Genomic DNA, 13,118 nt, shown 5'->3' with positions numbered 1-13,118 from the left:
CTGTGCAGGCAGACAAGGGATAAGCACTGGTGACTGTGCAAGCAGACAAGGGATAAGCAGAGCCGGGACAAGGTCCTCCAGCACCCAAGGCTGAGACACCAAAGTGCGCCCCTCCATCTCTGCCACCCCAGCCGTCACACAGTGATTGCTATTAGACTAAGAGGCGCCACAGGGCCCACAACCTCCCCAACACCTTAATATCTAGTTATCTGGCTTGCAGTCACTGCCATGTATACCCTTTTCTTATTTCTTTCTGCTTCATACACAATTAGGAATGACAGCTGAATGAATTCTGCGCCCCCTCCTACACTGCGCCCTGAGGCTGGAGCCTCTCCAGCCTATGCCTCGGCCCGGCCCTGGGGATAAGCACTGGTGGCTGTGCAGGCAGACAAGGGATAAGCACTGGTGGCTGTGCAGGCAGACAAGGGATAAGCACTGGGTGGCTGTGCAGGCAGACAAGGGATAAGCACTGGTGACTGTGCAAGCAGACAAGGGATAAGCACTGGTGGCTGTGCAGGCAGACAAGGGATAAGCACTGGTGACTGTGCAGGCAGACAAGGGATAAGCACTGGTGGCTGTGCAGGCAGACAAGGTATAAGCACTGTGAGGCTGTGCAGGCAGAGAAGGGGTGAGCACTGGGTGACTGTGCAGGCAGACAAGGGATAAGCACTGGTGACTGTGCAGGCAGTCAAGGGATAAGCACTGGTGGCTGTGCAGGCAGACAAGGGATAAGCACTGGTGGCTGTGCAGGCAGACAAGGATAAGCACTGGGTGGCTGTGCAAGCAGACAAGGGATAAGCACTGGTGACTGTGAAAGCAGACAAGGGATAAGCACTGGGAGGCTGTGCAGGCAGAGAAGGGGTGAGCACTGGGTGACTGTGCAGGCAGACAAGGGATAAGCACTGGGTGACTGTGCAGGCAGACAAGGGATAAGCACTGGGTGGCTGTGCAGGCAGACAAGGGATAAGCACTGGTGACTGTGCAGGCAGACAAGGGATAAGCACTGGGAGGCTGTGCAGGCAGACAAGGGATAAGCACTGGGTGGCTGTGCAGACAGACAAGGGATAAGCACTGGGTGGCGGTGCAGGCAGAGAAGGGGTGAGCACTGGGTGACTATGCAGGCAAACAAGGAATAAGCACTGGTGGCTGAGCAGGCAGACATGGGATAAGCACTGGGTGGCTGTGCAGGCAGACAAGGGATAAGCACTGGTGACTGTGCAGGCAGAAAAGGGATAAGCACTGGGTGGCGGTGCAGGAAGAGAAGGGGTGAGCACTGGGTGACTATGCAGGCAAACAAGGAATAAGCACTGGTGGCTGAGCAGGCAGACATGGGATAAGCACTGGGTGGCTGTGCAGGCAGACAAGAGATAAGCACTGGGAGGCTGTGCAGGCAGACAAGGAATAAGCACTGGTGGCTGAGCAGGCAGACATGGGATAAGCACTGGGTGGCTGTGCAGGCAGATAAGGGATAAGCACTGGGTGGCTGTGCAGGCAGATAAGGGATAAGCACTGGTGGCTGTGCAGGCAGACATGGGATAAGTGCTGGGCAGCCCCTCCCACCACAGTACATGGAGGCATGACAGCCCCTCCCCCAAAGTGCATGGAGACAGGACAGCCCTTCCCCATACATTCACTGCATAGCGTTTCTGCAATACTGCCATCCACTCCTCAGAACACACACTGCAAGGGTACATTCATGACAAATGATGAACGATGTGCTGAAACAACACATAGAAGAAATCATCAGGTAAGTCCATCAATCACACCAACCAATCATAGATTTTACAAACTCCTCATCTCCTTCCTCCTTAAAATGTCACTATGAGGTATATCTGCAGCGTCATTGGTGTGCATTTCCTGGTTTACAATCAAATGTTCTTACTTGGTGAAGCTTATCCCTCACTCAGAACATGAAAGTGACTGGTCGCCGGCGTGATGTCTTTGATGTCGACGAAGGATTGCTTTGGCAGCGTACCGTTTCCCACACTCTGAACATGAAAAGGGACGCTCACCGGTGTGTGATCTCTTGTGTACATCCAGCTTGCCTTTAGTGATAAAAGCTTTCTCGCACTCTGAACATGAGTAAGGTCGCTCCCCTGTGTGGATCTTATGATGTATCCGCAGGCCTCCTTTCTGAGAGAACCTTTTCCCACACACTGAACATGGAAATGGACGCTCACCTGTGTGGCATCTCTGGTGCCTCAAGAGTTCTGGTTTTAGAGCAAAGCATTTCCCACACTCTGAACAGGAAAATGGCTTCTCACCCGTGTGGACTCTCAAATGGTCCTCAAGGAACCTTTTCCTTGTAAAACATTTCCCACACTCAGGACATGTAAAGGGCTTTTCTCTAGAATAAACTCGCTGGTTCTTCCTCTGTCCTGTGTGATGTTCATCATTGATAATAGGGTCCCCTCTGGGAGTCCGATGTGTGACATCATTCGTTGTTGCTGGAGAGGAGATGAGACGTCCATCTGAGGGGTTCCCAATGTTCTGCCCATCTGCCGGAAGCAAAACAAAACTCTATAAGAAAGCCAATTATTTTTAATGAGAGTTTTGTGCAATTAGGGAGAGCTGTAACACAGATGTTAAAGATGTCTATATATCTATCGACTTGGCAGCGATTGACTATCCAATTCAATAATTATTATCGAATCAGATGAAAATCGGTGACGTCAAGATTGACGATCTGACCAATTTCAGGCCAAAATCGGTTGCATGTATCCATTGGACATACTGTAAAATGTCGGGCCATCGTGGTCGATTGGGTGCGTGTCTGTAATGGTGAACGATTTGCCGAACAAGCAACGATCGCAATAAAACCCTTGGCGCAGTTCCCCCCCCTGTATATAAATGTACCCCCTGAGTGTTGATTGTGTTGCCAACCGTGTTACCCATCCATCTTTAGAATCCCCCGCTCTTAAAGTAGTGATATACATGCTGGCTACGCATAGCAAGTGGCAAGCGTGTGCCGTCACCCCGGTGTACACCACTAATGGAAGAGCGGGGGTTCCGAAGACGGATGGGCACCGCGCGGTGGGCAACACAGGAATGTATAATTGCACATACGGGGGTACATATACACACTGGGGGGCAGCTGTGAGGCAGCGGACATGGCCGATTCCAGAGAGATTACATTATGAAATTGATTGGAAATCGGCCTGCGGTGTACGAGCATCTGACAGATCTCATTCTAATCAGATTTGATCAGAAAAGAGTCATCTCTTGGTTGAATTTTCCCATCATCAATGCTAGATGTGAGGCTATAATAATCTGATTACTGGTAAGTAACTTTATGGCAGAAGGTCTCGTTCCTGAGATACATTTCCCACACACTGAACATGGAAATATCCGCACACCAGTATGTTTTCTCTAGTGTACAGTGAGGTGGCCCATATTGATTAAAGCTTTCCCATAATCTAAACATGAGAAAGGTCGCTCACCCACATGGATCTTCTGATGTCGAAGGAGGTCTCCATTCTGAGCAAACGTTTTCCCACACTCTGAACTCGGAAATGAATGCTCACTCGTGTGGATCCTCTGATGTTTCAGAAGGTAAGCCTTAGAAAAGAAACTCTTCCCACAGTCTAAACATGTAAACGGACGCACACCCGTGTGGCTTCTGTGGTGTGTAACAAGCTGACTCTTCTGAGCAAAACCTCTCCCACACTCCGTACAGGAAAATGGCTTCTCGCCCGTGTGAACTTTCAGATGCATCTTGAGGTTGCTATACACTGGAAATATTTTATCGCACTCAGGACAAGAAAAGAGATTCTCTCCAGTGTGAACTCGCTGGTGAATCACAAAGCATCGCTTAGTCATAAACAATTTCCCACACTCTGCACATACAAATGGACGCTCCCGGCTGTGCTCCTTCTGATGCAGAAAAAGAAGTGACTTAGTGCTGAAGGTTTTGTCACACTGTGAACATAATAAGATCTCATCACCTCCATGTCTAATGCTACCTAAATCATCAGAAGAAACTGCAGAGCTACATGGAGTCTCTGATCCATCTTCACCGTGAGGTCTGGGAAAGATATTTGAGATAACTGCATCAGATTTAGGAATAGTCAGATCTCCTGTCCTGTCTGCCCGGTGAGAGCTTGGATGGATATTTTGGGTTCCAGCATGCAATGATTCCAAAGATTCCTGAGAATTAGAGGGATAAATAGACCTATTCATACTGTGTCCTGTGTGATGTACATAATTGGTAATGTGGTCGCCTCTGCAAATCTGATGTGTGACTTCATTAGCTTCTGCTGGAGAGGAGATGAGATGTCCGTCTGACAGGTTTCCAATGTTCTGCCCATCTGCCGGAAGAACAAAAAAATGTAGGAAATTTTTGTTCGTGTGTGTTCTGTTCCACTGGAAACAGCATTGACATGGACATGAGAACAGAAATATGATTGGATTAAATAACATTCACATAAACAAACTTACAATGGCATGTAGTTCACATTACAAATGTACATACAGTATGTGGATGAATTTGGTTTGTGAGGAGAAATATACAGTAGAAATGAAAAGCATCAGTCATATGGTGTACAGTAACTCTTAATCATGTGTTGGCACTAAGATGTTATACTGAGGAATGGAGATGGACCTTTCATATGGTGTACAGTATCTCCTCCTCATTTGTTGGTGCTATAATGTTATACTGAGGAATGGAGATGGACCTTTCATATGGTGTACAGTATCTCCTCCTCAATTGTTGGTGCTATGATGTTATACTGAGGAATGGAGATGGGCCTTTCATATGGTGTACAGTATCTCCTCCTCATTTGTTTGTACTATGATGTTATATTGAGGAATGGAGATGGACCTTTCATATGGTGTACAATATCTCCTCTCATTTGTTGGTACTATGATGTTATACTGAGGAATGGAGATGGACCTTTCATATGGTGTACAGTATCTCCTCCCATTTGTTGGTACTATGATGTTATACTGAGGAATGGAGATGGACCGTTCATTTGGTGTACAGTATTTCCTCCTCATTTGTTGGTGCTTTGATGTTATACTGAGGAATGGCGATGGACCTTTCATATGGTGTACAGTATCTCCTACTAATTTGTTGGTACTATGATGTTATATTGAGGAATGGAGATGGACCTTTCATATGGTGTACAGTATCTCCTCCTCATTTGCTGGTACGATGATATTACACTGAGGAATGGAGATGGACCTTTCATATGGTGTACAATATCTGCTCTCATTTGTTGGTACTATGATGTTATACTGAGGAATGGAGATGGGTCTTTCATATGGTGTACAGTATCTCCTCCTCATTTGTTGGTACTATGATGTTATACTGAGGAATGGAGATGGGCCTTTCATATGCTGTACAGTATCTCCTCCTCATTTGTTGGTACTATGATGTTATACTGAGGAATGGAGATGGGCCTTTCATATGCTGTACAATATCTCCTCCTCATTTGTTGGTACTATGATGTTATACTGAGGAATGGAGATGGGCCTTTCATATGCTGTACAGTATCTCCTCTTCATTTGTTTATAAAATATTATACTAAGGAAGTAAAGGGATGTGTCACATAGGCTAGATTCATTCACCTGTGTTGCTATATCAGCAGAAGTTAAAAACAACTTTCCGAGTGCTATGCACGCTACGTGTGGTCATGCTGTGTAGCGTGCCTTCTTTAGTTGTTAAGCAAGTATTGCAGTCGTGATACTTCACAGCACCCAGTAATTAAAGGAGTGTGCGTTACTATGAAAACAAGTGCGCGTAACTGTAGCAGGGCAGATTAATGAGTCTAGCCCGAGATCTTTACCTCATGATATATTGTAGAACAGATATTAAATTAATCATATAAACATAAGACAACCAACCCATAAATGGCCAACATAAGAGTAATTTTTAGTTTTTTACCTGAAATTACCAGTCCTAATTCTCCTGGGACCATGATGTCACCATCTTGTGACCAGCCCTCACAAATGCCTCCTTTTTCATTGCCTTCGCCATTTCCCTCTCTTCTATTGTCTGTCCATTGTCTATACAACACATCTCCTCTTCTACCTTAATTATTCTGATCATTCCAGCATCCACCATAGACAGCTGATTACTCTTTAAACATGTCTCCTGTTCTTCTTTAATTGTCCTCTTCATGTCCTCCTCCTCCATAGACTGCTGGTCACCTCTCACATATGTCTCTTCTTCTCCTTTAATGGTTCTGTTAATCTCATCTTCCTCTGTTGAGCATTGGTCATCTTCTTCTTTAACCTCAACCTTTACATGTATCGCTACATCACCCTACAACCACAGATTGATCAAAATAGCATTTTTAAGACATTAGCAATAATACTGTACATAGTAATAAAGTAATAAAATATAGTAAAGTCTAGAGGAATATCAACCTGATAATGGTGGGGGATGATGTGAACTTCCTGTGGACAGTCCTGGGAATAAAGAGGACCTGTACATCTTTTTGGTGGGTTTCTGTAACTGGATCCCTCTGTAGAAAACACACACACTGACTGAATACATTGCCTATATGTGATTATCAGATGATGAGGGGATCACTGGCATACATTGCCTATATGTGATTATCAGATGATGGGGTGGGGATCTAGGTGGACTCTCTGTACTGCTCTCTCCTGTACAATAAATGAAAGTCCCCTCTTACCTGGTGATGTGAGGGGCGGCTGATTTCCCATCATGATGTCCCTATAGAGGTCCTTGTGTCTTCTATAAACTGACACTCCTGCGTGGAGAAATAGACAGGGATATCCTGACACCTTACAAGTACCTAACACACAATGATAGTCCCCACACAAAGACACACCCCTTGTTGTTAGTGGATAACCTCCCATAATTCCCAGCACTGCTCACCTCTCCTGTCTGCAGCTCCATCATGTTGTGAATCCCAAAAGGAAACCTCATAGAGAAATTCCAGGTACGTGAATGGTTGGACAACACCCCCTGGAACTGCTAGGTTTAAAGGGAACCTATAGCAAGCTAGAAAGAAAAAACAGTTTAACTTACCTGGGGCTTCTACCAGCCCTCTGCAGCTGCCCTGTGCCCACGCTATCACTAAGCAATGCTCCAGTCCCCTGCAGCGCCTCCCATCTGGCCGGGAGGCTCAGCGAGTTGATGGCCACCGCCCATGCGCAGTCCTGGCTGACTGCATGCTTGACTGTGCTACCGTCATCAGGAGCGTTCTGAGTATGCACAGTAGAGATTTTCCTGTACCGCGCATTGGACAGAGCGTTCCTGTCCATGGGAGCTCAATCAGGATTCACATCGTTCGGGGCCGCACATCCAGAAGAAAGAGGGGTGCTGCGGGGGACTAGATGATCCCCTCAGTGACGGCGTGGGCACAGGGCGGCTGCAGGAGGCTGGTAGAAGCCCCAAGTAAGTTAAACAGTCTTCATTTACTTTAGGTTCCTTTTAAGAGAGGTTGTAGTAAACTACGCCAACACTATTCAGCCAATCTCAACGCTTCCATCTGTAGAGGGTTCTGTGATTGGAGAACTGTTCATTATGAGGTTTCCTGCTGAATCTCCTAAAGTAGTCTAGCACCCAATTATTGCTGTATTCATTATCTATGCTCATTCCTACCATAACTATTCTCTTACTTGGCCATACCCATATCTATACTGATCTTCCCACTGTAACCTGTTCTACAACCTGTGCAATGTCCATTGGGTATATATATATATATATATATATATATATATATATATATATATATATATATATATATATATATATATATATATATACATACAGATAATACAAAACAGAAATGATCACCTCCTCTGCAGCCAATCTCAGCAAACTTCTCCCAAGTCCCTACCTACTCCAAATCCAGCAGTAAGTAACTTCCTGTTCATGCGAGTCATTATATTATGTGCGTTCCACCTGGAGTGGGTGCGCTCGCCATCTTGTGGAAAATAGGGTAACTGCAGCCATCAGTAGTGCGGTTCATGACGTAACACAGTGCTGTCCAACTTCGCGGGCATGAAGGGCCGTTTTTTTTTCAGACCACATGGTGGAGGGCCGGCAGACCGACACAATATAACCTCCCAGCCCCCCCCCCCCCCGAAAAAAAAAATCTAGCAGCAGATTTCCCCACAAAATTCAAGTGGAGTCATAGCAGATTCCCCACAAAGTACAACCAGATTGGCTGCAGATTTACCCACATTGGCTGCAGATTTACCCACAAAATACACTCAGATTGGCTGCAGATTTACGCACAAAATACACTCAGATTGGCTGCAGATTTACCCACAAAATACACTCAGATTGGCTGCAGATTTACCCACAAAATACACTCAGATTGGCTGCAGATTTACCCACAAAATAAATTCAGATTGGCTGCAGATTTATCCACAAAATACACTCAGATTGGCTGCAGATTTATCCACAAAATACACTCAGATTGGCTGCAGATTTATCCACAAAATACACTCAGATTGGCCGCAGATGTGCCCACAAAATACACTCAGATTGGCAGCAGATGTGCCCACAAAATACACTCAGATTGGCAGCAGTTGTGCCCACAAAATGCAATCAGAGTGGCCGCAGATGTGCCCACAAAATACACTCAGATTGGCCGCAGTTGTGCCCACAAAATACACTCAGATTGGCCGCAGATGTGCCCACAAAATACACTGATTGGCCGCAGTTGTGCCCACAAAATGCAATCAGATTGGCAGCAGATGTGCCCACAAAATACACTCAGATTGGCAGCAGTTGTGCCCACAAAATGCAATCAGAGTGGCCGCAGATGTGCCCACAAAATACACTCAGATTGGCCGCAGTTGTGCCCACAAAATACACTCAGATTGGCCGCAGTTGTGCCCACAAAATGCAATCAGAGTGGCCGCAGTTGTGCCCACAAAATACACTCAGATTGGCAGCAGATGTGCCCACAAAATGCAATCAGAGTGGCCGCAGATGTGCCCACAAAATACACTCAGATTGGCAGCAGATGTGCCCACAAAATACACTCAGATTGTCCGCAGTTGTGCCCACAAAATGCAATCAGAGTGGCCGCAGTTGTGCCCACAAAATACACTCAGAATGGCCGCAGTTGTGCCCACAAAATACACTCTGATTGACCGCAGAGTTAAAATATTTACACCCCCCCGCCCCCCTCTTTTTCCCCGGTGCTTCCGCCTGTAACTCACCTCAGATATATATATATATATATATATATATATATATATATATATATATATATATAGACAGATAATACAAAACAGAAATGATCACCTCCTCTGCAGCCAATCTCAGCAAACTTCTCCCAAGTCCCTACCTACTCCAAATCCAGCAGTAAGTAACTTCCTGTTCATGCGAGTCATTATATTATGTGCGTTCCACCTGGAGTGGGTGCGCTCGCCATCTTGTGGAAAATAGGGTAACTGCAGCCATCAGTAGTGCTGTTCATGACGTAACACAGTGCTGTCCAACTTCGCGGGCATGAAGGGCCGTTTTTTTTTCAGACCACATGGTGGAGGGCCGGCAGACCGACACAATATAACCTCCCAGCCCCCCCCCCCCCCAGAAATAAAAAATCTAGCAGCAGATTTCCCCACAAAATGCAAGTGGAGTCATAGCAGATTCCCCACAAAGTACAACCAGATTGGCTGCAGATTTACCCACATTGGCTGCAGATTTACCCACAAAATACACTCAGATTGGCTGCAGATTTACGCACAAAATACACTCAGATTGGCTGCAGATTTACCCACAAAATACACTCAGATTGGCTGCAGATTTACCCACAAAATAAATTCAGATTGGCTGCAAATTTATCCACAAAATACACTCAGATTGGCTGCAGATTTATCCACAAAATACACTCAGATTGGCCGCAGATGTGCCCACAAAATACACTCAGATTGGCAGCAGATGTGCCCACAAAATACACTCAGATTGGCAGCAGTTGTGCCCACAAAATGCAATCAGAGTGGCCGCAGATGTGCCCACAAAATACACTCAGATTGGCCGCAGATGTGCCCACAAAATACACTCAGATTGGCAGCAGATGTGCCCACAAAATACACTCAGATTGGCCGCAGTTGTGCCCACAAAATACACTCAGATTGGCCGCAGATATGCCCACAAAATACACTCAGATTGGCCGCAGTTGTGCCCACAAAATGCAATCAGATTGGCAGCAGATGTGCCCACAAAATACACTCAGATTGGCAGCAGTTGTGCCCACAAAATGCAATCAGAATGGCCGCAGATGTGCCCACAAAATACACTCAGATTGGCCGCAGTTGTGCCTACAAAATGCAATCAGAGTGGCCGCAGTTGTGCCCACAAAATACACTCAGATTGGCAGCAGATGTGCCCACAAAATGCAATCAGAGTGGCCGCAGTTGTGCCCACAAAATACACTCAGATTGGCCGCAGATATGCCCACAAAATACACTCAGATTGGCCGCAGTTGTGCCCACAAAATGCAATCAGATTGGCAGCAGATGTGCCCACAAAATACACTCAGATTGGCAGCAGTTGTGCCCACAAAATGCAATCAGAGTGGCCGCAGATGTGCCCACAAAATACACTCAGATTGGCCGCAGTTGTGCCTACAAAATGCAATCAGAGTGGCCGCAGTTGTGCCCACAAAATACACTCAGATTGGCAGCAGATGTGCCCACAAAATGCAATCAGAGTGGCCGCAGATGTGCCCACAAAATACACTCAGATTGGCAGCAGATGTGCCCACAAAATACACTCAGATTGTCCGCAGTTGTGCCCACAAAATGCAATCAGAGTGGCCGCAGTTGTGCCCACAAAATGCAATCAGAGTGGCCGCAGTTGTGCCCACAAAATACACTCAGAATGGCCGCAGTTGTGCCCACAAAATACACTCTGATTGACCGCAGAGCTAAAATATTTACACCCCCCCGCCCCCCTCTTTTTCCCCCGTGCTTCCGCCTGTAACTCACCTCAGATCGGCAGCGGCAGGCAGGAGATTGGAGCCAGTCAGACCAGCGCATGGCAGCCGCGCTGTGAATTTGAATGGAGGACGTGACATCATCGGTCACGTCCAGCACTTAAAGTCCCCCGTGCGGCTGCCATGCGCTGGTGTGGCTGGTTCCTATCTTCTGCTGCCGCCGATCTGAAGTGTGTTAAAGGCGGCAGCACGGGGGACAAAGGCTGCAAATATTTATAGTCCGCAGCATGGGGGAAAGGGTTTAGAAAAAAAAAAACACAGTTGCGCTGCCCACAGGCTGGAGCAGGCGGCAGGGGGGCCGCAGCAGGAGGCCTGGCGGGCCGGATGCAGCCCCGCGGGCCGCCAGTTGGACAGCACTGTTGTAACAGGTTAGTTTAGGGGTGTCAAACTAAATTATGTAAGGGGCCAAAATCTAAAACATAGTTAAGCCAGGGCCAAATTGTTTATTAAGATTCAACATTTATTGATCAGTATGAAACTAAGTGGCGTATTATAGCGAACAATGGGGGGCAGCTCCTCCCCCTTCTGCAGAGTAGCACATTGGAGCAGTTTATATTATTTACCTGCCCCAGTACTGCTTTCGGCAGAAAAGGATCAATATGAGATAGCAGAGATCAGCACACAGTGCAGCTAGTTTACTATCAGTACAGGCACAGAGTAACAGCTTATTCTGTAAATACGGGGGTAGCAGAGATCAAGCACACACTGCAGCTAGTTTTCTGTCAGTATAGGCACAGAGTAACAGTGGAAGTAGCAGATATAATCAGGGGGATAGAGAGGAGGGAAGAAAGATACAAGAGGGGGGGAGAGGAAAGAGAGAGGGGAGGGAGGAAAGAGGGGGGGGGGGAGAGAAAGAGAGAAAAGAGAAAAAAGAGAGAGCGATGTGGGGGGGGGGGGTGGGTTCGGGCAGAGAGAAAATTTAGGGGGGGGGGCAAAGAGAAAAGAGAGAGAGGAGGACGACAGAGAGAAGAGAGAGAGGGGGACAGAGAGAGAGGGGGGCAGAGAGAGAAGAGAGGGGGGGGCAGAGAGAAGAGAGAGGGGGGCAGAGCGAAGAGATAGATAGATAGAGAGAGAGAGAGAGAGAGAGAGAGAGAGGGGGACAGAGAGAAGAGAAAGAGAGGGGGGGCAGAGAGAAGAGAGAGAGGGGGGCAGAGAGAAGAGAGAGAGGGGGGCAGAGAGAAGAGAGAGATAGAGAGAGAGGGGGGCAGAGAGAAAAGAGAGAGAGAGGGGGGGGGGCAGAGAGGAGAGAGAGAAGCAGAGGACACTCTCATACTGGGCGCATATACAGAGCAGCAACCCCAGCACTTACCACCATAAAGCCTCACTGAGCCAGGGGGGCGAGGCCATACCACGCGCTCTCAAGCAAAGCATCAGCAGCCAGCCCAGCCAAGGCCACCAACACAGGCTGACAAAAGCCCAAATAAAACAGACTATAGAAAGCTGCAAGGAACGATACATAGAGGAATGGAGAAGTGACATAAAGAATTCCAAGAAACTCGCTGTCTATCAATCACTACAGAGGGAGTACACAATGGCTCCATATCTGGAGAGGCTACATCACCACAAAGACAGACAGGTCTTGAGTTTGTACCATCTGAGTGCCCACAGCCTGGAGATAGAGACAGGCGGCGCAGACAGACATGGAAGCCCCGGGAGGAGAGACTGTGCAGACAATGCGATCAGGAGGTCTTGGAGGATGAGGCCCACTTCCTGCTACACTGCAGCGAAATACGCACCTGTGAGGACCGCCCACTTCCAGAGACTCTCCGCCCGCATCCAGGATTTTACCTCCACAGATGAAGAGAGGAAACTCTACATCCTACTGGGGGAGGAGGAAACAACCGTGCAAATAGCTGCCCGATATGTCACAGCCTGCCACCAACTGAGAGGAACATGATACCACATGGACTGTATTCCCCCCAATACCCCCCCTATGGACTGTATATCCCCAGTCCCCCATGCTGTCCCTTACATCCTCCACACACCTATGGACTATATACCCCAACCCCCTTTATCCTTCCCTTATTCCCACAATCCCCCCCCCCCCCATGTTAATGTTTTGCATTGGCAATGCTAAATGTATTTGTCCTGCCAATAAAGCTTTTTTGGATTTGGAGAGAGAGAGGGGGCAACGAGGAGAGAGGGGGGCAGAGAGAGAGAGAGAGAGGGGGCAGAGAGGAGAGAGGGGGA

General features: G+C 47.3%; 1 protein-coding gene across 2 annotated transcripts in view; it reads right to left on the bottom strand.

Moving 5' to 3' along the window:
* Positions 1 to 1,886: 1,886 nt before the first annotated feature.
* The window catches only part of LOC137536524 (gastrula zinc finger protein XlCGF57.1-like), a 21,177-nt gene continuing 9,945 nt past the window's right edge, over positions 1,887 to 13,118 (bottom strand). Inside the window, exons 2-6 of one of the 2 annotated variants that reach the window (XM_068258737.1) lie at positions 6,639 to 6,716; positions 6,370 to 6,467; positions 5,885 to 6,265; positions 3,441 to 4,307; positions 1,887 to 2,498 (exon numbers count right to left, since the gene is read on the bottom strand). In XM_068258737.1, coding sequence (XP_068114838.1) covers positions 1,900 to 2,498; positions 3,441 to 4,307; positions 5,885 to 5,918 — 1,500 coding nt within the window. In that variant the 5' untranslated portion in view covers positions 5,919 to 6,265; positions 6,370 to 6,467; positions 6,639 to 6,716 and the 3' untranslated portion in view covers positions 1,887 to 1,899. Of the gene's footprint in view, positions 2,499 to 3,440; positions 4,308 to 5,884; positions 6,266 to 6,369; positions 6,468 to 6,638; positions 6,717 to 7,768; positions 7,816 to 13,118 lie in introns of those variants that run through there. The other variant, XM_068258738.1, reaches the window with a different exon arrangement.

The sequence above is a fragment of the Hyperolius riggenbachi genome, chromosome 10 (assembly GCF_040937935.1).
Source record: "Hyperolius riggenbachi isolate aHypRig1 chromosome 10, aHypRig1.pri, whole genome shotgun sequence".
NCBI lineage: Eukaryota > Metazoa > Chordata > Amphibia > Anura > Hyperoliidae > Hyperolius > Hyperolius riggenbachi.
Note: the sequence above shows the minus strand (reverse complement) of the source record. Positions and strands in the feature narration are given on the sequence as shown.